The 26,870-nt window shown below is 36.6% G+C and overlaps 5 protein-coding genes across 6 annotated transcripts in view; 2 read left to right on the plus strand and 3 right to left on the minus strand.

Moving 5' to 3' along the window:
• The window catches only part of LOC105052512 (uncharacterized), a 28,137-nt gene extending 25,369 nt beyond the window's left edge, over window positions 1-2,768 (plus strand). Inside the window, exons 26-27 of the mRNA XM_010933343.3 lie at window positions 535-639; window positions 2,338-2,768. Coding sequence (XP_010931645.1) covers window positions 535-639; window positions 2,338-2,451 — 219 coding nt within the window. The 3' untranslated portion in view covers window positions 2,452-2,768. The remainder of the gene's footprint in view (window positions 1-534; window positions 640-2,337) is intronic.
• A 1,259-nt stretch (window positions 2,769-4,027) lies between these two features.
• LOC105052763 (protein LURP-one-related 11) lies at window positions 4,028-4,919 on the minus strand. Its single transcript, XM_019853294.3, has 3 exons — window positions 4,650-4,919; window positions 4,313-4,546; window positions 4,028-4,156 (listed from the first exon to the last, which is right to left on the minus strand). The coding sequence occupies exons 1-3, from the start codon at window positions 4,917-4,919 to the stop codon at window positions 4,028-4,030; spliced, it is 633 nt and encodes a 210-aa protein (XP_019708853.1).
• Window positions 4,920-8,043: 3,124 nt separating this feature from the next.
• On the minus strand, window positions 8,044-9,080 carry LOC105052764 (protein LURP-one-related 11-like). The gene is made up of 3 exons (XM_010933703.3): window positions 8,823-9,080; window positions 8,462-8,695; window positions 8,044-8,290 (listed from the first exon to the last, which is right to left on the minus strand). Exons 1-3 carry the CDS (start codon window positions 9,078-9,080, stop codon window positions 8,162-8,164), a joined length of 621 nt encoding a protein of 206 aa, XP_010932005.1. The 3' UTR covers window positions 8,044-8,161.
• A 9,892-nt stretch (window positions 9,081-18,972) lies between these two features.
• LOC140852079 (uncharacterized) lies at window positions 18,973-20,459 on the plus strand. Of its 2 annotated transcripts, XM_073244833.1 has the most exons (6): window positions 18,973-19,072; window positions 19,162-19,364; window positions 19,461-19,699; window positions 19,825-20,046; window positions 20,119-20,211; window positions 20,305-20,445. In XM_073244833.1, the coding sequence occupies exons 1-6, from the start codon at window positions 19,020-19,022 to the stop codon at window positions 20,422-20,424; spliced, it is 930 nt and encodes a 309-aa protein (XP_073100934.1). In that variant the 5' UTR covers window positions 18,973-19,019; the 3' UTR covers window positions 20,425-20,445. The 2 variants fall into 2 exon arrangements, with proteins under 2 accessions (XP_073100934.1, XP_073100933.1); XM_073244832.1 differs by having other exon boundaries at window positions 19,162-19,699; window positions 20,305-20,459.
• Window positions 20,460-22,247: 1,788 nt separating this feature from the next.
• Window positions 22,248-23,406, minus strand: LOC105052513 (protein LURP-one-related 11-like). Its single transcript, XM_073245079.1, has 3 exons — window positions 23,140-23,406; window positions 22,804-23,037; window positions 22,248-22,618 (listed from the first exon to the last, which is right to left on the minus strand). Exons 1-3 carry the CDS (start codon window positions 23,404-23,406, stop codon window positions 22,490-22,492), a joined length of 630 nt encoding a protein of 209 aa, XP_073101180.1. The 3' UTR covers window positions 22,248-22,489.
• Window positions 23,407-26,870: the final 3,464 nt, after the last annotated feature.

Below are 26,870 nucleotides of genomic sequence, written 5' to 3' on the forward strand. Positions count from 1 at the left end.
ATACTAATGTAGTCATATAAACTAGTGCATTTATCAATGCTCTTTTATGCCTTGGCTTTTGTTTTGTTTGCCTACTCTTTTATTTAGCACATATATGCATACATTGAAAATACCATGCTTCTCATTGTGCTTTTGTTTAGTTGGGTTAGTTCATGTTGACACTATGATGTACTTGTTAGAACAAAAGATGATTCTAGAAAGAATTGAAGAAACAAGCGGAAAGTAATGAGTGATGTGCACATTGTACGTGCATATATAGCCATCAAAGTCATAAGGCAGTCATGCACTCAAATATAATAATTTATTTTAACAGCAGGTTGATTGTTTTGTCAGTCATAAAAACTAGTGCTCTTCATTGTTGTCTTCATTTTATTTTAGCTGTTGTTATACTTAAGCATATTTATTTGGCCATTACACGAACTTCTATGCTAAAATATGCTTTCATTTTTGGTTGAAACTCAAAGTTTGTGCTTCTTTGTTGGTTCTTGTTGACATTAAGTATTGCTCATCCATTATTTGTTTTGCAATCTGCAGGAGAGAAGTTTAGCATTAGCAGAAGGTAGACCTTTACCTGCATTGCGTGGAAGTGATGACATTCGTCCTTTAAGCATGGAAGACTTGAAATACGCACATGAGCAGGTCAATTTTGTTTATCTTATTTTTCTTTATAAAAAGATTAGCCTGGATTCCATTATACCTTGTAAACATGGCAAACATGCCTTAACCTAATCTTTTTCAGGTCAAGCATATGTTTTCTTTTCTCTTGTTTCTTTTTGTAACAATCTGTTACATCTTGAACAAATTTGGTCTCATTACAAGACTTCTAGGGCATGTTCACATACCTTGTGGGTGTTGTATACTGGTGATCTTGGTTAAAAGCTTCCATTAACCTGATCTGTGCCAGGTGTCCTTCCATCCTAGTTCTCAAAGAAAGTGAAAAAAAGAACAAAAAAAATCCTCTAATATTTTCACTATTTGTCGACTCAGTTCTTGTTCTTGCATAAGCTTGTTCTGTCTTGTTCGCCACTTGCAACAATGGAATATTATATGTCTCAACCCTCTTCTTTCTCCAACATTCTAGCCCTGACAACATCTTCAAACTTACTGCTTTCTTTTAAAGCCTTACCTGGAGCCCTGTCGTATGGTATCCCCAACCTAGACATACCTCAGAAATTCCACATAAGTTCTATCTTCTTTTAAACTCAAAAAGTACTGTGGTTACTTTTTTCCCCTCTTTCTGCAAGCATCTCCAAGTGTCCCTTGTTGAAAACTTGAAATGCTGATCAAGTTCAAGATCTCCCATCAGGAGTTTCAGATGTCAATATTAGCATTCCAGTTGGACTGCAATAATGGCATCTCCAAGCTCTGCAACCTCCTCTTTTTTTTTTTTCCTCTTACTCTGTCTCCTCTAATCAGCTATACCGAAATGGATGCTTGCTTTAGAATTGAAAGCGCAAGGCCCTGGCATCCTTCTATGATGCAGAAGATTTGGCTCAGCCTTGTTTGTCTAACTATATATATTGGGAAGCATGAATACTTGGTTTTAGATGCCATTGCGGTATCCTATATGAGCCTGTGTGTTAAATACTTACAATAAGTATTCCATTTTGTTCAAGAATAAGAGGGCGCCCAGATACTTTTCTGAGATATGCGGATACTTTTTAGGTGCCCTTGGGATATTTTCAGATGAGGGGAGTTCTTTCCTTTTCTATTGAATGTTCATTTTTGATGAACATGATAGCTTTCGTTGACTGAGTTTACTTGGAGTTTGTGTGGTTGAAATGTTATTATATAAAGTATGCACTACTTTATTCTGATATCTAATAGTTGTCAAGAGTTACTAGATCAGCTGGTTTGAACTCACCTCTCCAAACAAGTGGTCTTAGGTTCAAATGAATGGTAGTTAATGAATAACTATGGTATTCAAAAAAAAAAAAAAGATAACTAATATAGCTTTTTGGATTTCTTAGCATATGTATAAACAATAATATATTTATTGATTACCATTTTCTATCTGTTTTTTTTTTTTTACATAAAACTGTTGAATCCATGTGTCTTGTCATGTCATACTGTATCTCAAAATCCATATACTTGCTTTATAGGACTGTATGTGTCAGTTTCAAGGTAAGACTTTGCAGAAGCTTGAACATATATATAGTTCAATTTATAGAATGGTCGCCCATCCTTTAATCCTTTTACCCCTAAAAGATTTTGCTGGAATAGAAATTTGTGCTTCATTTGCCTTTATCAAGAGAATGAACTTATTCCTACCAAAAAAAAAAAAAAAAAAGGAAAAGAGAACTATCTTATTGATGATTGATTTGAATGATCATGTAGGTATGTGCTAGTGTATCGTCTGAATCCACAAACATGAGTGAACTTCTTCAGTGGAATGAGCTCTATGGTGAAGGTGGGTCGAGGAAGAAGAAAGCACTGAGCTATTTCATGTAGGAGATGCCCATTTTGTGTACAGCCGTTCTCTTACATCCTTGCGTGAAAGCTCGCAAATTTGGCTGTCAGTGTAACTGGTTTTCCTTCTCAGGCTCCCATGTATTTAATGTGTGTCATGTCATTTATCAATCTGTAATTTATAGTAAGTTATATTCTATCATTTTCATCGAGCTGGTATAACAGTAGCCTTTTTTGTCTGTAAAATGCAGCACTTTAGCAGGGCTGAAGGCCTCTGTAAATACCATAGAAATTGCCGAGAGGAATAAACACTGCAACTAGAGTTCTTCCTTTTTCGAATTAATATCGTTTTAGTTCAAGTGGCAGGTGTAGTTATTACTGGATGTTACCAACAGCTGTTTTTGTGGAATCTTCTGCCATGTTTCATGTTTGGAAGTGAAGTCTCTGTTATTGGTTATTGTCATGCTGGTGAATTTGGTGGTGTGACTTGTTTTGTTAGGGCCTAATTAAAAAAAATATCATTGTTGGAGTCAAACTCAAATCTGTTTCCTTTTGTCGGGCAGCAAGATTGTGCTTCTTTCTGTTGATGGATAGAGCTCTCTGTTCTAATTGCACAAGAACTGCAACGAAAACAATGTTGGGAGCTACTTGACTATAAATTAGGCTTTTGGAGAGGAGGTAAAGTCATGCGTGGTAATAACAATTGTCAAGTTGAAGTGGCCAAAACTCATATATTATATGAACTACTAGAAAATTATATGAACTCCTATACACCTTGGTAATGATATCTAAGTGCTGAAACATTATTTGTCCAGGAGCTTTTGAATGATGAGAGTGATTGGCTGAACTGATCAGAAAGGATCAAACTTTGTATGGTCATTGCATTAACCGAGGAAATGGTTTCATCTCATTTTGGCTGAATTTGAAGTGGGACAGCAGATCTTAATCACCGGAGCAGCATCAAGCATCTTGGCCTTGATTTATGAAGGTGAAGTGCTGGATTGCTCTAAGACACATTTGGATCGCATGTATAATGTTGTTTTCCATTATGTTTCAATTTCCACAAAGTATGCAAGAAAATTTATATGTCATATTAGCACTAATTGACATTTTTTTTCTTTTTTTTTTTTTGTTCTCCCAATAATAAGAAGAAACGTACGCTAACCATCAATGAATTAAGTATCTCATTTTCTCTATTAGTTGACTAGGAATCTCTCATTTATATATTTTGGGAAGCTACCAAATGATTGAGTTGTTGCATTTAGAGATGAAGTGCGAGTGAATGAATAACCAATGAGTTTGACAAGAAAAAACATTTGTAAGCGCACTTTCCGATTCCCAACTAATAAACAAAGTGCTCATTGGAGATGACCTTCCGTTGTCTTCTTAATCTCTTACATTTTTTAATTAGTGAAAAATTCTATCTTCCTATTTCCAGAATGAAAAAGATAAAGAGGGAGAACGAGCGCAAAAAGAAAAATGAAAGCCGTGCGACTCTATGGATTTGGCATGAATTAGAGGACAGCATCGGAAAGAAAGTGACAAGAAAAAACTTGAAAATAGCAACACTCCATGGTTTGGTCATGAGGGAGACTTCACGTTTTAATGATTTATAAGACTAATGATTTATAAGACAGCAAGCAACGACGAGTCCCATAACGAGCAAACGATCTGTGTCCGGCTCCACCGCCAATGTCATAACATCTTCTCCCAGCATAACTCCTGAAACAGTGTGCTTCCTTTGAACCTGTGGTCACCAATTAACTGTGATATAAGCATCAAATGAGGTGATCTTTCAAGGGTTGGTTTTATGAATTCTTCTTAGCTAGCGTATGGTAACTTGGCTTAGCAGGTGTTTGTTTGCCACGCATAAACAAATCCTAGAGTTAAAGATGTACATTACCTGTGCCACAAGTCCTCCAGCTACGTCCATTATTCTGTACACTGACTGGTGCTTCAATATCTCTATCTTGTAACTAGCCTTGTTCTCCCCGCCACACCCCATAACTTTAATTCCAAAGGACCCACTTCCCTTTACAATCCCACAAGCTTTTTTGACTCGAAATCTAGGCCTCTTCTCTTCTCCATTCGAGTCATTGTAACGATAAGCTGCCCATCTTCCAAACACCCGAAGCTTCTGTACAAAGAACAAACAAATTACACGAACTAAAGTCATCATTCTTCATTTTCAGTTCATCAATAAATGATCTCAAGTGAAGTGGCATTAATTAGTGTCTCACCTTTCTTAGTATCTTGTAAAGAGTTTTGCCACCTTGATCCATGAGGTAGACCTCCTTGCAGCACTTCTGGTCGTAGTTATCAACACGATATACTACTTCGCCATTAGAATCATAGATGGTGCAACCATTCCCGTTCAACACCAACGACTTCATCCAAAGAGTATATATTTCTCTACCAGAAGTCAGACAACAAGAATCATTGGAGGAGGAGGAGGAGCAAGAAGAAGAAGAAGGGGAAGGGAAGAGAGGGTGATGGTAGATCTCGGCCATTGAACAGACTTGTCACCTCTCGAAGATGGCTTCTCAGCCTTTTATAATTCCGACTGCCCCAGGATTGGGCACGTGACAGTGGTGTATTTGATATGGGGTCCACACGCAGTGGGTCCATGCGGCAAGCATTTAGACCCAATAAAATGAACATGTGAGGTAATCTATTTTCTTTTTTTTTTTTTTTGGTTTATTTTTAGTGAATCGTACTAAGAAAGTTGCCAATATTAGTACGAGAGGAGGGGACACGTATGGAGCTGGTTGCTCAGTGTTCAGCATCAATGCTCGCGTTGAGGACATGGGTTTGAACAGAGAAGGTTCTCTCGATTCCATGATCACATGGGGGGAGCTACGGAAATAAAAGAAGGAACGAGGAAATCAATTTATCTATTTTTGTTTCATGGCATTTCAACTGACCGTTCTGTGCGTAACTTGATGTTCATGGACACATGCATGGGACACGTGTGGTAGGCTGTGATCTGTGATACGGTTTAGGATTCGTTTCCTCCGCGGGGGAAAAAGTTTTCCTCACCGGTGTATCTTTTCTAAAAAGATGATATGCCTATATAATATCTAAAAAATAATTTTATATATTTGATTAGCTACAGAAAAATGATATATTTTAAAATGATTTATGTTTGCTGGTTAAATATATATTTTTTTAAAAAATTATATAAAATATCTATTATGTTTTTAATAAAGGGAACTAACTTATCTTATTATATCTAAAAGTTTTAGGGCACATTTGAAAATAATTTTTTTCAATTCCCAATCAACGAAAATTAGACTTTTTCAAGCCCAATATAATTTTTTTTTCATAAAATATTATAATTTTATTCTCACGGGATCGACTGCTATTTTTCATCTCTTTTCTTTAAAAATTTTGACCAAACATTAGATCTTTCTCCAGTTTTTTGTTGTTCACACTTTCTCTCCTCATCTTCTCTGGAACCAAATGAGTCCTTAGTGTATCTCTTAAGATTGTTTTATATTTTTTATTTTAATACCAGAGCCAAGTTCTAAAATTATTGCACGAAATCTATTACAAGAGTGCCGCTTGATATGTCCATATTAACCCAATCTATCCATGCAAGTCTAAAAGTAGAATAGTGTTGAATTAATGAGTTGATTTTTATGAGTACAAAATGTTTGCATATGATACTAGTAATTTTGTATTCTTAAAATAGTTAATTTAGTTTGTAGCATGCTTAATGAGTGATTGGGAAAATATGGAGAAACTTAAATGAATAAATTTTAAGTTAGAGAAATATTTGAAGTATTTTGGAAACTTCTACAATAAATGTGTGAACTTAGGAGAAAAAAAAATTATCCTAGAATCCCATGACTCGATTGCAGAGAGGCGAAACTCAACTCCAGAAAGCTACGATCCAAAATTAGAAGCTATCAATTTTTTGATACTTTAAGGATGGATCTTAAGAATTCAGGAGTAGACCCAAGCATTTTAAAAGTTAACTCTCCTATATTTGGTAACCTCAACGGTTAATTTTTTATGGGCACAAAATATAATGAGTGATATGCATATCATATGTGCATATTTATCTAATATATTGAAGAAGAGTCTGATACGCTATCGAAATGCCAAATATTGGACTTCGGTGGTGCCACATACTGTGCCATGTGTCGAGCGATGGTGGATCCATACATCGGGTCATAGAAGAGCACGTGCTCATGTTGCTTGTCGAAATGCTGATGCCTAGGTGGTGAGGGACAATAGCTAATGAAAGTTAAAAATCAAAAAGGAAAAGAAAAAAAAACTGATGGGAGGTACTTCCAATAGAAGTTTGAAAAGCCCAAACAAAAAGGAAATCTAACGTGGAGATATATGCCATATTTTATCTTACTGTGGGTTTGATGTATCAGATTGAGAACAGAGGTTGCCGAATATTTAGAGGAGAGTTTTTTTTTTAATAAAAAAAATCCATCCTTACCTCATTAATGCAGATCAGGGCTTATTAAATAGAGTCTAAAAAATATTCATGTCGGAGGTCTGAAAATGAGAAGAAAATATTATGTTTCATTTTACTATGCCTTTCACGGGAGAATGGATGTCGAATAGAAAAGTAGCATCCACGTGGGATAGGGGTGGAGGAGCACTGCATGTGCAATTGGGAGCGGCTTCCCAGTGATCACCATTCCTTTGGATAATTTATACGATTGAAAGTGCAGGCATTGGAGGGTAGTGGGGATGGAGGAGAAGGGTGATGTGAGGAGGAGGTTGGGATTTCGATCGGAGAGATGAGAGATAGCGATAGATGGTGCACAGATAGAGGAAGAGGCATGTCTTAGGCCAATCAACGAGATTGACGGTGATGGCGACTGCAACGATGATGGAGGAGGAGGCATAGAACAACGAGAGGTCTAGGGTTGGAAATGGTATATGACGATCAGAGCTTGGGATGGAGGCATGAGAGTGGGAGAGGTGGTGGATTAATATCGATAAGAGATAAAAGGTCGGATAGTCCGCTCGAGATCGATTTAGGATTTTCAATTGAGGATGGATGTACGGGATAAAAAAAAAAGTTGAATTTAAATGATGTTTCTTGGCTTTTATCGATGCTTTTCATCATCGCAACTTGTCGACGCTCTATAGTGTCGTAAAATGCTGATGCTTTTAAAAAGCATATATGGATATGTTATTTGAAATTTACTGGTGCTTTCTCTTAGTATCGGCAATATTAAGTCAGTAAATTTTTTTTTCTTGTAATGGTCACTGTTTGGGTCGGATGATATCCTCTCCTTTCAGTGGGAAAATAAATTACCATTTGCTAAGGTGGGTTTTACCATTCTCCGTTTGTGTAACCATCGTTGGAGTATCTCATTTTTTTCGATGATCAGTTGACTAGGAATTGCACACTAATTTATATTTTTTGGGAAACTACCAAATGATTGAGTTGTTGCATTTACGGATGATGTGCAAGTGAACGAATAACCAATGAGTTTGACAAGAAAAAACATTTGCAAGCGCACTTTCCAATTCCCAACTCATAAACAAAGTGATCATTGGAGATAATCTTCTGCTGTCTTCATAATCTCTTATACTTGCCAATTAGTGACAAATTCTACGTTTCTTCTTCCGGAATGAAAAAAATATATAAGAGGGAAAACAAAAGCCATGCGACTCTACCGATTTGGCATAATTAAAGGATAGAGTGGGAAAGAAAATGACAAGAAAAACTTGAAAACAGCAACATTCCATGGCTTGGCCATGAGGGAGACTTTGCATGTTAATGATTTATAAGACAGCAAACAACGACGAGTCCCATAACGAGCAGACGCTCTGTGTTGGGCTCCACCGCCAATGTCATAACATCTTCTCCAAGCATGACTCCTGAAACCGTGTGCTTCCTTTGAACCTGTAGTCACCAACTAACTTGGTTATAAGCATCCAATGATGTGATCTTTCTAGGGTTGGTTTTATGAATTCTTCTTAGCTAGCTTATGCATGGTAACTTGAGTGTTTGTTTCCGACGCGGAAACAAATCATTGGATCAACTTCTCTAATACTAGAGTTAAAGATACATTACCTGTGCCACAAGTCCTCCAGCCATGTCCATTATTCTGTACACTGACTGGTGCTTCAATATCTCTATCTTGTAACTAGCCTTGTTCTCCCTGCCACATCCCATAACTTCAATTCCAAAGGATCCACTTCCCTTTAGAATCCCACAAGCTTTTTTGACTCTAAATCTAGGCATCTTCTCTTCTCCATTCGAGTCATCATAACGATAAGCTTCCCATCTTCCAAACACCCGAAGCTTCTGTGCAAAGAACAAACAAAACACGAACAAAAGTCATCATTCTTCATTTTTTTTTTCCCATTTTTGATATGGTCGTCAGTTCATCAATAAATGGTCTCAAGTGAAGTGGCATTAATTAATGTCTTACCTTTCTTAGTATCTTGTAAAGAGCTTTGCCACCTTGATCCATGAGGTAGACCTCCTTGCAGCCCTTCTGGTCGTAGTTATCAACACGATAAACTATTTCGCCATTAGAATCATAGATGGTGCAACCATTCCCGTTCAACACCAATGACTTCATCCAAAGAGTGTATATCTCTGTACTAGAAGTCAGACAAGAAGAAGCATTGGAAGAAGAAGAAGAAGAAGGGGAAGGGTAGAGCGTGTGATTGTAGCTCTTGGCCATTGAACAGACTTGTCGCCTCATGAAGGTGGCTTCTCACCCTTTTATAGACTTCTGACAGCCCCAGTATTGGGCACATGACTGTGGTGTCCTTGGTATGGGGGCCACACCCAATGGGTCCATGCGGCAAGCATTTACAACCAATTAAATGAACATGTGAGGTCATCTATTTTCTTTTTCTTTTTTTTTCGGTTGCTGCAAAGATTCCAATGGACAGGAGCCGGAGGGAACCCGTATGAAGCTGGTTGTTTGTTTTTTTTTTTTTGGTAAAACCCGTGTGAAGCTGGTTGCTCAGTGTCCAACATCACTGCACACGTTTAGGGCATGGGTTTGAACAGAGAGGCTTTTCCTGATTCTATTATCACATGAGATGGAGCTGCCAAAGTAAAAAGAAATGAGGGAATCAATTTGTCTATTTTGCTTCATGGCATCTTAACTGGCTGTTCTGTACGTACCTCGTTGTTTAGGGACCTATGCATGGGACACGTGTGGTAGGCAGCATTATGTGATATGGTTTAGGATTCGTTTCATTCGTGGGAAATGTTTTCCTGACTAGTATATATTTTCTAGAAGGATAGTATGCCCGGATATATGATACTTGAAAAAATAATTTTTTATATATTTAGGTGGCTATAGAAAAATAGTACATTTTAGAATGATTCATGTTTTCTGATGGAATATGTGCTTTCGAAAAAATTATATTAAATATCTATCATGTTTTTAATAAAAAGAATGATTTTATCCTATTATATCTAAAAGCTTTAGGGCACATTTGAAAATAAATTATCCCAATTCTCTATCAATGGGAATTGGACTTTCCCATGCCTCATATAGAATTTTCTTTTATAATGATCCCGATTTTTAATTCCCTGCATGAATCTTAAAATAAAATTAAAAAAAAAAATATTTGAAACCTCATGCATTGAGCATGTGAGGCGGAAGAGGAGAACTGCTGAAGGAGTCTTTCTCCTCTTCGAATTCAATTAGGACAAGGAGTCCTATGGCCAATCAAACTCCGGTGAGGATTCTAAGACTCCTTTCTATAAATTCCCCGGCCCTTTCTTTTGTGCATTGCCCAAATTCTTAGTCAACCACGGGTGTAATTACAGGTTTTGTTGGATTGTTTTTGACAAGTGTCCTTCGGCAAACCACTATCGATTCTTAACCGAAGTTGAGGTAAGATCTCCTATTCTCTTTTCTTTTCTCTTTTTCGAACCCCATGAAGCCTTTAATGGCCGGATTGAGCCACCGATTTCATAGAGGAAGGAACCCCTCCCCCATTTTGTTCTTTCTTTTCTTTCCGCAGAACTGTTTGCCGTTGCCTGACACCATCTTATCTTGGTCGTCGAGGGCCAGAACCATCCCCAAGTGCAGCCGCCCAAAGTGCTGACGGAGATAGCCACGGCCATGGAAGGTAAATTGGCTACATACTTCCTCTATTTTAACTAGGAAGAAAACAAGAAAACAAGAGGAAGAAAACACAAAGAAAGAAATAAGAAAAAGAAAAAGAAAAGAAAAGAAAAAGAAAAGAGGGAGAAAAAAAAACAATTTTTTTTCCTCTCTTCCCTCTCTACCTTCTCCCCACTCTCTTTCTCTACAAGTTTCTCTCTCTCTACAAGTTTCTCTCTCTATTTTCTATCTACTTCTCCCTTTAGAATTTTCTTTCTTCATGAATTTTTTTCTCCAGAAATCCTAAGGACTAGTAGAGGGCTCCTAGATCACTTGGTTGATCCTAGGAGGGATCTAATTAGATCCGTAATATTCGGATGATTTTCTGTTCTCTGTCCTTAATCAAATATAATTTTTATGTCTAATCTTGATTATGTAGAAATGCAAATATCGGTACAATGTATCGAGTAGAAATACCTTGATCTCGAATTTATAGATCGAAGGGATTGAACAATAGCTGTACTTGAGTCTGAGACTAATAGAGGTAAGGATCCCTTTACATGATCTCCTATATATATGATTTTTTTCTGTATTGTGCATGATGATATTTTTAGTTTCACATCAAATATATGAATATTTCTTACTATATTTGCATCATCTATTTATTATTTTGATTGTTGGAAAATATGATATTTGGTTTTGAAATCAAATAATAATGTAACACAAAAATATAGAATAACTATTGATTATGAAAGAAGATTTGGATGAGCCATGATGTAGATTGCCGATCATGGATCAAATCATAACATCTTGGATTAATTGCCACTGTGGGCCAAAGCATGAATATTCTAGTTTATAACTACGAACCGAAGTACAGTTATTATAGATTGTCACCACAGACCGAAGTATGGTTTATGGTTTGCTAGTCATGGATCAAAGTGTGACTATGATTATTTCAAACTAAAAGATGATGATTGATTTGAAAAAAATATTAATGAAATATAATTGATGAGTCATATGAACATACACGTAATTTTTATGATGAAGTTATGAGAACATATAATTTGTGATATATATGTTCATATAACTATTAAGTTATATTGCATGCTTAACACGAGATATTATGATTTATGATTTCTCTCCGATATTGCTTATTCATTATTTTTGAAATGTATTATTATATTGATACATATATAATGGGGTTTCTATTGGACTGTAAAGCTCATCTTCCTTCATTTTTCTTTTCTTCTCAGAGTTACAAGATAGATGCATTTAGCTATTGTTGGAATCATGATTTAAAGGATTGATTAGATAGTGCATAATCAACGATAGTTAGATAATCGAGTTTTATAAATTGTACAAGGTTAATATCTATTAATGTGAAATTATTTATTATAAATTGAGATTGATAGCTTCCATGGGATGTAGAAATTATGAGAAATTTTACGGATCTTGCACATTCTTTAGGGCTTACCCTAAGAAATGTGCGGCTATCACGTATCCGATTCTAGTGTTGGGTTTGAGGCGTGATATCTTTTCTGTGAAATATCATAATCTTAGTCCCAAGGGATTGAATGCTTCTTTTCATCTCTCTTCTTTTAGAATTTTAACCAAATATAAGGTCTTTCTCTATTTCTCTTTTGTCCACACTTTCTCCCCTCATCTTTCCTCGAATCAAATGAGTCCTTAGTGTTTCTCTTAAGATTGTTTTATATCTCTCTTATTTTAATATAAGGCCAAGTTCTAAGGTTATTGTACGAAATTTATTGCAAGAGTTCCTCTTGATATGTCCATATTAACCCAATCTACCCATGTAAGTCTAAAAATAGAAAGTGTTGACCTACTGAGTTGATTTTGATGAATACAAAATATTTACGTATGATATTAATAATTTTTTATTTTTAAAATAGTTAATTTATTTTATAGTAAGTTTAATTAATAAGTGCGAAAGATTGAAGATATATAAAAATATTTAAAAAAATAAATTTTAAAATTTAAAAGATATTTAAAATATTTTGAAAACTTCTACGGTAATATCAGGGAAGAAAAGGTTATCTTAGAATCTCAAGAGTCGATCCCAGATAGACAGGACTCAACTCTCGAAAGCTATAGGCCCAAAATAGAAGCCATCAAATTTTTTGACGCTTTAAGAGTGGACCCCAGGACTTCAAGAGTCGATCCCATTATTTTAAGAGTCAACTCTTCTGTACTTGCTAGCCTCAATGGCTAGTTTTTCCGCGAGCACAAAATGTAATTAGAAATTAGTGATATGCAAATCGTACATGCGTTATCTATCTAATATATTAAAGGAGAGCCTGGTATGGGCTCGGAATGCCAAATGTTGGACTTCTGTGACACCACATGCCATGCCATATGCTCGTGTTGCTTGCCGAAATGCTGATGCCTAGATGGTGAGGGGCAATTGCTGATGAAAGTTGAAAATAAAATGGAAAAAAAAAATAGTGAAGGTTATGTACTTTCAATAAAAGTTTGAAAAGTCCAAACAAAAAAGAAACCTGATACAGAGGTGCCAAATTTCATCTTACTATGGGCTTGATTTACTGGATTGAGAACAAACACTACAAGAAATTTAATTTTTTGCGACGAAATTTTAGCGACGAAATAATTTTCATCGCAAAAAAGTAGGCTTTTGCAACGAAATTTAAATTTCATCCCCAAAAATTAGGTATTTGCGACGAAAAAAATTGCGTTGCAAAAAGTTATATCTTTTGCAACGAAATTTTTTTTTTTGTTGCTAGAAGTTCATTTTTTGTTGCAAAAAACAGTTTTTTTGGCGACGAAATATTTTTTTTCGTAGTTAAATTTTTTTTTTTTGCGACAAAAAAAAATTTTATCGCCAAAAAATTATATTTTTTACGACGAAATTGATTTTTCGTTGCTAAAAAAAAAAGACTTTTGCGACCAATTTTATTTATATTTAGCGACGAAACTATTGCGTCGCTAAATTTTATTTTATTAAAAAATTTTTGAATATTTTGCGACGAAAATTTAAATTTCGTTGCTAGAATTGATTTTTAGCGACGAAAGTTTTTTCATCGCAAAAAAATTTTTTTTTGGCGACGGAAAAATTTTTCGTTGCTAAATTTTTTTTTGCGACGAAAATAGTTACGTCGCCAAAAATTTAATTTTTAGTGACGAAATATTTGTTTCGTTGCGAGAAACTTGATTTCCCGATCATTTGCGACGAAATTAAATTTTCGTTGCCAAAAATTAATCATTTGCGACGAAAATATTTTTGTTGCAAAATTTTTTTTTTCGCGACAGAATATTTATTTTTAGCAACGAATTTATTTCGTCACTAAATATTTTTTAATTAAAAATAAAACCGAAGGTATTCTGCCCTAATTGAAAAAACCCGCTTGATCTCCCTCCCGGCCCGATCTCCGTCGTGGTCATCCAAATCTTCTCCCTCCCCGATCTCCGGCGACAGTCGTCGTTCCCCGATCGCCGATCGTCCTTCCCGGTAAGTCCTCTCCCTCCCCGCCACCATCCTCTCTCTCTCTCCCTCCCCACCGCTGTCGAGCCCTCCCTCCCCGCCACCGTCGCCGCTCGAGCCCGCCCCCCGTCGCTGATCGAGCCCACCTCCTAGCTTGCCGGCCATCTCCCTCCCGCCTCGCCACCCTCTCCTCCGCGCACCGAATCCTCCCTCTTCTCTGCCTCCTTCCCTCCGGTTCCCTCCAATCCGTCGAAACCCTAACCCTCCAATCCATAAAACGAAGGTGGCGGCCACCTCTCCTCCCTCCCTTTCCTCCTCCTTCCATACTTTCCTCCTATTCTTCCTCGCCGGCCGCCGCCGAAATGACTACCTCCTCCTCCTATTCTTCCTCGCCGGCCAAGGATAAGGCCCTCGTCGCCTCCAAATCCCTCCTCCACATCACCACCCCCGACGCCGTCCTCGCCTTCCTCAGCCGCCACGCCGGCCTCTCCCCCCGCCAGCTCCACGCCTTTGTCCGCCGCCGCCACGCTGGCCTCTCCCTCCCTTTCTCAGTCTGTGTTTTTTTTTTTTGTTTTCGTAGGGCCGCCGCAGCCGCCGCCGCGTCGCCGCCGGGCCGCCGCCGCCGCGTCGCCGCCGGGCCGCCGCCGCCGCGTCGCCGCCGCCGCGTCGCCGCCGGGCCGCCACCGCCGCGCCACCGCCGGGCTGCCACCGCCGGTTGCCGCGGATTGTCACCATCACTGCTCACGATTGAAGGTGAAACCAATTTTTTAATTTATATATTTTTTTAATTTTTTTTAATAAATTTTAGTCATTAAAAATAATTATTTATTATTTTAGTAATTAGATATAATGTTAGATATAATTATTTGTTTGATATAATTAATGTTAATCATGATTTAAAAATATTTTTAAAATATTTTTTTTAATAATAATATATTAATTGTAGCATAAAAAATTTATAAGCCTTAGAATTTCCGTTCGAGGATAGCGTGCAAAAACCAATATTTTTTTTTATGAAAAAAATATTGGTGCTTTACACACTATTCTCGAATTATCCTCGTGGACAGTTTGGGCACGTGAATGAATTTAATATTGCAACACATATGCTTGTATATCGCAGAGTTTTGTCGGTATTTTCGATCATGTTCTCTGGATACATAGCACAATTTTAATGCTTGTGTATCTGGAGAACTGCGTCGAAATGCTGCCGAAATTTTTTTGGTATACAAGACATGTATTGCAATATTAAATTCTTACGTTCCTGAATGGAATAGGACCATCACCCTATAGGTAGGAGATATAAGGCGTTAGTCAACTATTATTACATAAAATTGATTGTATAGTTTGCATCATAAATATGTAGGTATGGATCGTGGTTGGATGTCTTTGCGTGATAAGTTCTGTCCCGAGTATATTACGGGTGTGACGACTTTTATGAATGTGGCGTCCAATCATACTAGAGAAGATGGGAAAGCTCGTTGTCCATGTCGTCGATGTAGGAATTTATTTTGGTGTACCTTATCGGACATTCAGAATCATTTATACGAACACGGTATAGATGTGACTTACAAGAGATGGACTTGTCATGGTGAAGATTTGCCGACTAGCTCGAACATGTTGTCCAGGAGTCCCATAAATCCGTCGTCAGTCGGTGGATCATGCAGTCGTGAAAGACAAACACTTGGTGAAGAAGATAGAGAAATTTTAGAGGATCTTCATCCGGAATTATTTGAAGTAAATGTAGAAGCGAGAGCAGAACATCAGCATTCCATTCCGAGACAAGAAGCTGAAGAGGACATTAATATATCTATAAATGATAGATTCGAGCGTCTATTAAGAGATGCACAAAGTGATGTTTATCCTGGTTGTAAGAAGTACTCTCTGTTGTCCGCCGTAATAAAGTTATTACACATGAAGATACTTGGTAAGTGGTCAAACAACTCGTTTAATTGGTTGCTCAAATTTTTGAAGGACTTACTGCCAGAGGGAGAGTTACTTCCGTCAAGTCATTATGAAGCCAAAAAATTATTGAAAGGACTCGGTTTGGGAGTCGATGACTTGGGCCTACGCTGTGAAAAGATACATGCATGTCCGAATGATTGTGTTCTATTTCGGAAGGATAAACAAGATCTACAAGCATGTCCAATTTGTCATTCAAGCAGATGGAAAGAAAGTCGTGGTAAGGATAAGAAGAAAAAGAAAATACCATGCAAGATTCTGCTGTACTTTCCGATTACACCACGATTGCGTCGATTGTTCATGTCGAGGCATACTGCTTGTGACATGCGGTGGCATAAGGAGGTAAATAATATGGACGATGATGTCATGAGACATCCATCAGATGGAGATGCATGGAAACATTTTGATCGTGAACATCCATGGTTTGCAGCTGATTCACGAAATATCAGGCTAAGGTTGGCAACAGACGGATTTAATCCATATGGTAATCTTAGTACTGCTTATAGTATGTGGCCAGTTATGGTATTTCCTTATAATTTACCACCATGGAAGTGCATGAAATCACCTTTTAATCTATTGGCCTTGTTGATCCCGGGTCCCCGTGCCCCTGGAAGAGACATAGACATATTTTTAGAGCCATTGATCGAAGAGTTACAATATTTGTGGGAAGAAGGATGCGAAACATATGATCATGTTGTAGGAGGCATCTTTCGTATGCATGCAGCATTGCTTTGGACAGTTAACGATTTTCCTGCATATGGCGATATTTCTGGATGGTATACAAAAGGGTATAAAGCATGCCCAACTTGTAACGATGATATTACATCGGACCGTATTCACGGAAAGATTTGTTTTACCGGCCATCGACGTTTCTTGCCAGATGATCATAGATGGAGGAGAAGTCTTAAGTTCAATGGCAAGCATGAACGACGTGCGCAGCCAAGATTCTGGTCTACGGATAATATTTTAAATCAATTACCAAACCTACAGGATGTCATATTTGGTAAGGGTCTGGCCAGCCAAGTAGGGGTGCGAACAAGTATCGGAAATTGGAGAAAAAAGAGCAAGTTGTTTGATCTTCCATATTGGAAAACACTTCTTCTTCGACATAATCTTGACGTCATGCATATTGAAAAGAATATATTTGATAATGTATTTTATACCATTCTTAATATCGAAGGAAGAACAAAGGATACCGTAAAGGCTCGTCTTGACTTAGAGGATATGCGGATTAGAAAGGAATTACATTTGATTCGACGAGGGGATAGGCTGGTGAAGCCATTGGCATGTTATACACTGAATTGAAGAGAGAGAAATCAATTTCTTTCATATTTGAGATCAGTGAGGTTTCCTGATGGATACGCCTCAAACTTGAAACGGTGCATCAAGTCGAAAGATGGGAAGATCGTCGGGATGAAAAGTCATGATTGTCATGTACTTCTACAGCATGTGCTCCCAGTTGGTTTGCGCGGATTGTTGCCGGATAATGTGTGTGATGCGTTACTTGATCTAGAAACTTATTTTCGAGACTTATGTGCGAAGACATTGAGACGAAGTCAGATCGACATATTGGAGAAGAAGATTATCATTACTCTCTGTAAGCTCGAGATGATATTCCCTCCCGCCTTCTTTGATATCATGGTGCATCTTTCTGTTCATCTTCCACATGAGGCTAGATTGGGTGGGCCAGTACATACAAGATGGATGTACCCAATTGAAAGGTAATTGCATGATATTGTAATATTTATTATTCATTATTGTATTCTTATTATATGTGATATCAATTGATAATTTATTGAATAGGGAGATGCGTGAATACAAGAGTGCCGTCACTAACAAAGCACGGCCTGAAGGTTCAATAGCAGAGGCACATGTTATGAATGAATGTCTGACGTTCTGCTCTATGTACCTTCGACGAGTGGAGACCAAATTTACAAGGCCACAGCGGAATATTGATGTTGACGAGATTCTGACCGATGGATTGTCCGTGTTCTCCAATGTTGCCCGACCATATGGTAAAAAAGATTTTCGAATGTTGACACCACAAGAAACGGATGACATGCATTGGTATGTGCTAAACAATTGCGAGGAGGTAGAAGCCTACATGATGTGAGTATATACATTTAATTTTTATTTGTTGATATATCAATGAATGCACGTGGACTCTAAATTAAAATATACATGGTATTACTGTATCACTTCAGAGAACACGAAAGTGAGCTCAGAAGAAGTAATCCTACATTAGCAGCGGCACGACATAGGAATCAATTCACATCATGGTTTGACGAACGGGTAAGTTATGTTCATGTTCATCCATGATTAAAAGTTTGTTTATATAGTATTTATTTTGTCAAATTTAACCTGCTTATTGTTCTTTTAATTGTAGATAGCTCAGCTACGTATAGACAATCCTAACTGTATCAGTAATGACTTAGCTGCACTTGCACGAAAACCTGACAGACGTGTATCAGTATATTCAGCATGCATAGTCAATGGTGTGCGATTCTTAACGGAAGATCGCGATCGTGATCGAACCACACAGAATTGTGGAATAAGCGTGGAGGGCGAGCACAAGGGTGAAATAATAGATTTTTTTGGTGTTCTGCATGAGGTTATAGAGTTGAGATATAGTGGTCTTCGACGGATTGTGTTATTCAAGTGTCGATGGTATGACTTAGGACGACACAGGCCAATTGTTATAGATCCTCAACTCGTCAGTGTCCACACTGGTCATGTATGGTATGAAAGTGATCCTTATATTTTTGCAAAGCAAGCAAGACCAATGTGGTATATTGATGATAACAAAATGAAAGAGCCTTGGCGAGTTGCAATAAGGGCTCAGCATAGGCATTTGTTTGATCCTGCACTTTTCACATGCCCGAACGATGAACATCTTGAGAATGAAGTCTGTGCAATTATTGAAAACGAAGCATATCAAATGCAAGCACCAGATAACATATTAGTGCCAGATGATACGATTGACATAGGATAATTACAAAGAGACGACTATGAACCTGAGGATGTTTCTGTTGGATCATCGATAAGGGCACGAACACGAGCACGATCCAATAATGACTTCGTTAATGACAATGATGATAGTACTTCAGGGTCGAAGTCTTCTATGACTCCCGTCGAAGATGACTATATGGACACGAGTTCAGAATCTGAGAACAATAATTAATATGAATAAGTAATTTAATTTATTTTTTTTTTATTATATCATGTAATACTTGAGTTTTTTTGATTACTTACTGATTTAAATTATTTTAATCATTGCAGCATCATGACTGGTCCTGGACGTAGACATTCACGGGGTAGGCAGCAGGCTCCGCTTGATGATACACATCCTCACTTTAGCATTTTGCATGATGAGTCAGAGGATTTAGATGAGACTCAGTTGCCCGAGTCCACAGAGCCGCCTAGTGCTCAGCCAGAGCTTGCCCAGCCGGAGGCCATGGTACCGCAGCATCATCCCCTTACAGGTACATCTCTATCAATTTATAAACCATATATATTTTTTTGTTATATGCATTTAGTGATACATGATATATGTTCATTTCATCAATTTTTACATGTAGGAACACAGCATCGACGTGCAGTGCGTGGTCCTAGTAGGGGTCTTGTTTTGGAAAAATATGTGCATACACACAATGAAAAACCGAAGGTACATATATTTCGAGATCATCCGGTTGGCACAGAGGCTAGTATCGTCGCAAATGAGATCAGTTTGTATATGTGGAATCATTTTTCGTGGGCTGCTGAAAGTTTCAAGCATATAGCTCCTCGATACCGTGATGCTCTAGTCTCTCACATCAGGGTAAGAATTAAATTTGGATGTCTTGCATATCATTACATGATCCATATTATTTTTGGTTATATAAATAAATTTTTTATTATATGAATAATTTCATGTATTTGCCTTTTGGTATGATTACTGTGTAGGATAATATTGACTTCGAGGATTGCACTGACGAAGAAGTGACGACATGTATTCTCAAAATGGCTGCAAATAGATACAGAGATCGGCGATGTAGGCTTCATAAATACTGCAATGAGCTGCAAGCGAAGGGGATTGATCCTGTGACCCAGCCATACAGAAATTGGGCTGGGTCTAGTGACGATTGGCGGTGGTTATGTGAGCATTTTGGAAGTGAGGCATTTCAGGTATGTCTAGTGTTCCAAGTTTTTTTAATTATGTTATGTCCTTTATTGGTTATAATTGTATGTATTTTGTAGCGACGATCGGAGGCGAATAAGGTGAATAGGAGCAAGATTGATTCTATTCACATGCAAGGAAGTGCCTCTTTTGCACAGGGAATGAAGAGGATGGTACGTAACTACATTTGCAATCATACTTTGTAACTTTTTATTAAATATTTACATTATTTTGATATCTTTTTTTCTTTTTTTTTGTTTGAACAGGGACTATCCGGAGTCGACGCCTATGCTAAATTCTATCAAAACAAGAGTGGCGAGTTCGTGACCGAGGAGGCGAGGCAGCGTCATGTAAGTATCATTACTCTACATTTTGAATACTTTTAAAGAGTTTGAAAAAAATTTATGATTTTATTTGGTTTATTGTGAAGGAAAAAATGTTAAAATTGAGAGAGCAGGCGACGAGGGAGGTGGGATCTGATGGTGATACTGGATCGCAGCAGGTTTGTTTGATGACAGATGATACGATTTTGGATACCATCCTCGGACGGCAGCTAGGATCTGGTCATAGCATGCGGTCCAAAAAATCACGCAGTTCGTCATCCGGTCGGTCTGATGATGCATCAGTGCCAGAGGTAGTTAGGACATCCATGAGCATGATGCAAGATCAGATTAGTTACTGGATGAATCGTAGTCAGACGCTCGAGAGGATCGTAGCTGCGGTAGCGGGACGGCTCGATATTGATGCTTCTGAGTTAGCACCTCTACAGTCACATGATGCCGCCTCTGCACCACCATCGCGACACGTATCGGGTCAGGGATCGACGCCTGGAGGAGGGAACGAGGCCAATGAGTCAGATCATACTTAGTTTGTACTTATTTTAAATTTAAAATGGTGTATGGACTTATATTTTTGTATATGACAAAGATGGTTATGAAACTTTTTGTTATTTGAAATTGGTCTTTTGACTTAGAATATTTTTATTGTGTTAACATACTGTTTATTTAAAATATGTTTGATCAGATAATTTGTATTTGAGCAGGTTTTTTTGAAAAATTAATAAAAATTTTATTTTTTATCCAAAATTTATTTTAGCGATAAAATATTAATTTCATCGCAAAAAAATTTGTGAACCCAAAAAAGTAAAATATTTATTATTCATTGCGACGAAATTTTTTATTTCGTTGCTATTTTTGCGACGAAAGTCTTAGTTTCGTCGCTAAAAATTATAACTTTTACGACGAAATTTTTATTTCGTCGCAATTATGCCGACGAATATTTTTATTTCGTCGTCCTTATAGCGACGAAATTATTATTTCGTCGCCATTATAGCGACGAAATTTTTTTTTCGTCGCAATTTTTGCGACGAAATTATTTCGTTGCTATTTTTGCGACAAAAAAAAAATTTTCGTCGCTAAAAATTTAAACTTTTTGCGACGAAATTTTTATTTTGTTGCAATTATAGCGACGAAATTATTATTTCGTCACCATTATAGCGACGAAATTTTTTATTTCGTCGCCCTTTTAGCGACGAAAATTTTATTTCGTTGCTATTATAGCGACGAAATTTTATTTCGTCGCAATTATAGCGACGAACATTTTTTTCGTCGCAATTTTTGCGACGAAATTTTTGCGACAAATTATTTTGCGACGAAATCCGTCGCTAAGTTTTGCGACGAAATTCATTTTCGTCGCAAAAAATAAGAAAAAATTTTTTTTAATCAAAATATTTAGCGACGAAATTTTTTTTCGTTGCAATTTTAGCGACGAAAATTTAAGCTCTTGCGACAAAATATTTTCGTCGCTAATACAGTACATAACTTCGTCGTCTGGGTTTACTATTTTTTGCGACGAAATAAAATATTTTCGTCGCTAAGATCTTTTGCTACGAGGCTTTCTCTACAAATTTTTAGCGACGATATATTTCGTCGCAAATACTTTTAGCGATGAAAATAAGATTTTTAGCGACGAAAAAATTTCATCGCAAAAAATCAAATTTCTTGTAGTGAAAGGCTGTCGAACACTCAGAGGAGAGAGCTTTTTTTTTTTAAAAAAAAGAACCATTCTTACCTCATTAACGAAGATCTGGGCTTGAAAAATATTCATCTTGGAGGCCCGAAAATGAGAAGAAAATGCCATGTTTCATTTTATTGCGGCTTTCACGGGAGAAATGATGTCGAATAACCAATAAGTTTGACAAGAAAAAGCATTTGTAAGCGCACTTTCCAATTCCCAAGTAATAAACGAAGTGAATCATTGGAATCTCTTACATTTGCCAATTAGTGAAAAATTCTTTCTTCTTCCATTATGAAAAAGATGAGAGGGAAAACAAGGGGGGAAAAATGACTCTATGGACTTGGCATGAATTAAAGGATAGAGGGGGAAGGAAATGACAAGAAAAGCTTGAAATAGCAACACTGCATTGCTTGGCCGTGTGGAAGACTTCACATGTTAATGATTTATAAGACAGCAAACGACGACGAGCCCTATAACGAGCAAACGATCTGTGTTGGGCTCCACAGCCAATGTCATAACATCTTCTCCAAGCATAACTCCCGAAACAGCGTGCTTCCTTTGAACCTGCTGTCACCAATTAACTTGGATATAAGCATCCAATAATGTGATCTTTCTAGCTAGGGTTGGTTTTATGGATTCTATCTTCTTAGCTAGCATATGGTAACTTGAGTTACTCAAGTGTTTGTTTCCAACGCGTAAATAATCATTGGATCAACTTCTCTAATACTAGAGTTAAAGATATACATTACCTGTGCCACAAGTCCTCCAGCCATGTCCATTATTCTGTACACTGACGGGTGCTTCAATATCTCTATCTTGTAACTAGCCTTGTTCTCCCTGCCACACCCCATAACTTCAATTCCAAAGGACCCACTTCCCTTTAGAATCCCACCAGCGTTTTTGACTCTAAATCTAGGCTTCTTCTCTTCTCCATTCGAGTCATTGTAACGATAAGCTTCCCATCTTCCAAGCACCCGAAGCTTCTGTACAAAGAACAAACAAAACACGAACTAAAGTCATCATTCTTCATTTTGCAGTTCATCAATAAATGGTCTCAAGTGACGTGGCATTAATTAATGTCTCACCTTTCTTAGTATCTTGTAAAGAGTTTTGCCACCTTGATCCATGAGGTAGACCTCCTTGCAGCACTTCTGGTCGTAGTTATCAACACGATAAACTACTTCACCATTAGAATCATAGATGGTGCAACCATTCCCGTTCAACACCAACGACTTCATCCAAAGAGTATAAATCTCTCTACCAGAAGTCAGACAACAAGAATCATTGGAGGAGGAGGAGGAAGAAGAAGAAGAAGGGGAAGGGAAGAGAGTGTGATGGTAGATTTTGGCCATTGAACAGACTTGTCACCTCTCGAAGGTGGCTTCTCAGCTTTTTATACTTCTGATCGCCCCAGGATTGGGCACGTGACAGTGGTGTATTTGGTATGGGGTCCACACGCAGTGGGTCCACGCGGCAAGCGTTTAGAGCCAATAAAATGAACATGTGAGGTAATCTATTTTCTTTTTTTTTTTTTTGGTTTATTTTTAGTGAATCGTACTAAGAAAGTTGCAAATATTAGTACGAGAGGAGGGGGCACGTATGGACCTGGTCGCTCAGTGTTCCGCATCAATGCTCACGTTTAGGACATGGGTTTGAATAGAGAAAGGTTCTCTCGATTCCATGATCACATGGGGGGGGGGGGGCGGGGGGCTACAAAAATAAAAAAGAAATGAGGAAATCAATTAGTCTATTTTGTTTCATGACATCTCAATTGACTGATCTGTACGTACCTCATTGTTTATGGATATGTGCATGGGACACGTGTGGTAGGCAGTGTTCTGTGATGTGGTTTGGGATACCTTTCCTTCGTGAGAAAAATTTTCCTCATCAGAATACGTGCAATTGGGAGTGGCTTTTTTGAGATCATCATTTTTCTGGACAATTTATATGATTAAAAGTGCGGGCATTGAAGGGCAGTGGGGATGGAGGAGGAAGATGATGTGAGGAGGAGATTGAGATTTCGATCGGAGTGGTGAGGGATAGCGACGGATGATGCACAGATAGAGGAGGAGGCATATTTTAGGCCAATCAGCGAGATTGACGACGATGGCAACTGCAACGATGATGGAGGAGGAGGCATAGAACAACGAGAGGTCTAAGGTTGGAAATGATGCACGATGATCGGGGTTTGGGATGGAGGCATGAGAGTGGGAGAGGTGGTGGATTGATATCGACAAGAGATAAGAGACTGGATAGTCCGCTCAAGATTGATTTAGGGTTTTCAATTGAGGACGGATGTATGGGATAAAAGAGAAGTTGAATTTTAATGATGCTTCATGGCTTTCATTGACGTTTTTCATCATCGCAACTTGTCGATGCTTTATAGTGTCATAAAATGCTGATGCTTTTAAAAAGCATTGGCACGTAGATACATTATGTAAAATTGGTCGATGTTTTTTTCTAGCATTAGCAATATTAAATTAGTAAATATCTTTTTTTTTTGTAGTAGTCATTGTTTAGGTCAGATGATATCCTCTCTTTTTAGTGGGAAAATGAATCACCGTTTGCTGAGATGGGGTTTATCATTCTCCATTTGTGTAACCATCATTGAAGTATCTCATTTTTTCTATGATCAGTAGACTAGAAATTGCACACTAATTTATATTTTTTGGGAAACTACCAAATGATTGAGTTGTTGCATTTACGGATGAAGTGCAAGTGAACGAATAATCAATGAGTTTGACAAGAAAAAACATTTGCAAGCGCACTTTCCATTTCCCAACTAATAAACAAAGTGATCATTGGAGATAACCTTCTGCTGTCTTCATAATGTCATCATTCTTTATTTTTTTGACATGGCCATCAAATAAATTAATGATATCAAGTTAAGTGGCATTAATTAATGTCTTACCTTTCTTAGTATCTTGTAAAGAGTTTTGCCACCTCGATCCATGAGGTAGACCTCCTTGCAGCACTTCTGGTCATAGTTATCAACACGATAAACTACTTCGCCATTAGAATCATAGATAGATGGTGCAACCATTCCCGTTCAACACCAACGACTTCATCCAAAGAGTATATATCTCTCTACCAGAAGTTAGACAAGAAGAAGCATTGGAAGAAGAAGAAGAAGAAGGGGAAGGGAAGAGAGTGTGATGGTAGATCTAGGCCACGGAACAGACTTGTCCCCGCTCAAAGGTGGCTTCTCAGCCTTTCATAATTCTGACTGCCCCAGGATTGGGCACGTGCGGCAAGCATTTAGACCCAAATCTATTTTCTTTTTCTTTTTTTGGTTTATTTTTAGTCAATCGTGCGGTTTTTTATTTTTTTATAATCGTACTATTTGGTTGCTAGGAAGATGCCAATATTAGTACGAGAGGAGGGGACACGTATGGAGCTGGTTGCTCAGTGTTCAGCATCAATGCTCACGTTTAGGACATGGGTTCGAATCGAGAAGGTTCTCTCGATTCCATGATCACATGGGGGGTGGGGGTGGGGGTGGGGGTGCGAGAGCTATAAAAATAAAAAAGAAATGAGGAAATCAATTAGTCTATTTTGTTTCATGACATCTCAATTGACTGATCTGTACGTACCTCGTTGTTTATGGACATGTGCATGGGACACGTGTGGTATGCAGTGTTATGTGACGTGGTCTAAAAGAGTGCTTTTCGTAGTTAATGTAAAAAAAAAAAATTTATATAAATAATTTAATTTTTAACTTATTTATCAAATTAATATAAAAATGATAAAATATCATTTTAAATGCTACGTCACCGTCCAAATAATATAGTATTTTTAAAAATACTATTTCAAATAGTATTTTTAAAAACACCATTCGAAATGATGTTTTTAAAAATATCATATTATTTAACGATTTTAATTTTTTTTTCAAAAAATAATAAAAAATAAAAATAAAAATTTTAAATTTATAAAAAAATAAAAATTTTAATTTTAAAAAAAATAAAAATTATCATTTAAAATTAATATCCCCATTTCAAATTATCTTTTTAAAAAATATCTAAAAAAAATTGGTGTAAAAAAAAATTAAAAATACCATAAAAAAGAATTGAAAAGAAATAGAAATTATAATTCTAAATTTTAAGAAAATAAAAATTTTAATTTTAATTCAAATAAAAATTATCATTTCAAATTACAATCTCCTTTTCAAATTATTTTTTTTAAAAAATATCATAAAAAAAGAAAAAATGAGAAAAAAATAAAAATTATAATTTTAAATAAATTTTAAAGAATAAAAATTTTAATTTTAATTCAAATAAAAAAGTTAATTTTAAATTATTTTGTCAATTTAAAATTAATTTTTTAAAAAAATATCTCAAAAAAAATCTTAAAAATTAAAAAAATAAAAAATATCATAAAAAAATGAGAAAGAAATGAAAAAATAAAAATTATAATTTTAAATTTAAAAAAATAAAAATTTTAATTTTAAATTTAAAAAAATAAAAATTTTAATTTTAATTCAAATAAAAACCATCATTTCAAATTACTTTCTCCATTTTAAATTAAATTTTTTAAAAAAATATGTCAAAAAAAAGTGCCATAAAAAAATATTTAAAAAATAAAAAAAAAATAAAAAATTATAATTTTTAATTTAAAAGAAATAAATTTTTTAATTTTAATTAAAATAAAAAAATACTATTTCAAATTATTTTTTTTAAAAAATATTCCAAACAAAGAAGTAAAAAATAAAAAAAATGAGAAAAAATAAAAATTCAAATGTTAATTCCAATAAAAAACATAAATTCAAATTATTTTTTCCATTTAAAATTAATTTTTTTAAAAAAATATCCCAAAAAAA

Source organism: Elaeis guineensis, chromosome 10 (assembly GCF_000442705.2).
Source record: "Elaeis guineensis isolate ETL-2024a chromosome 10, EG11, whole genome shotgun sequence".
Lineage (NCBI taxonomy): Eukaryota > Viridiplantae > Streptophyta > Magnoliopsida > Arecales > Arecaceae > Elaeis > Elaeis guineensis.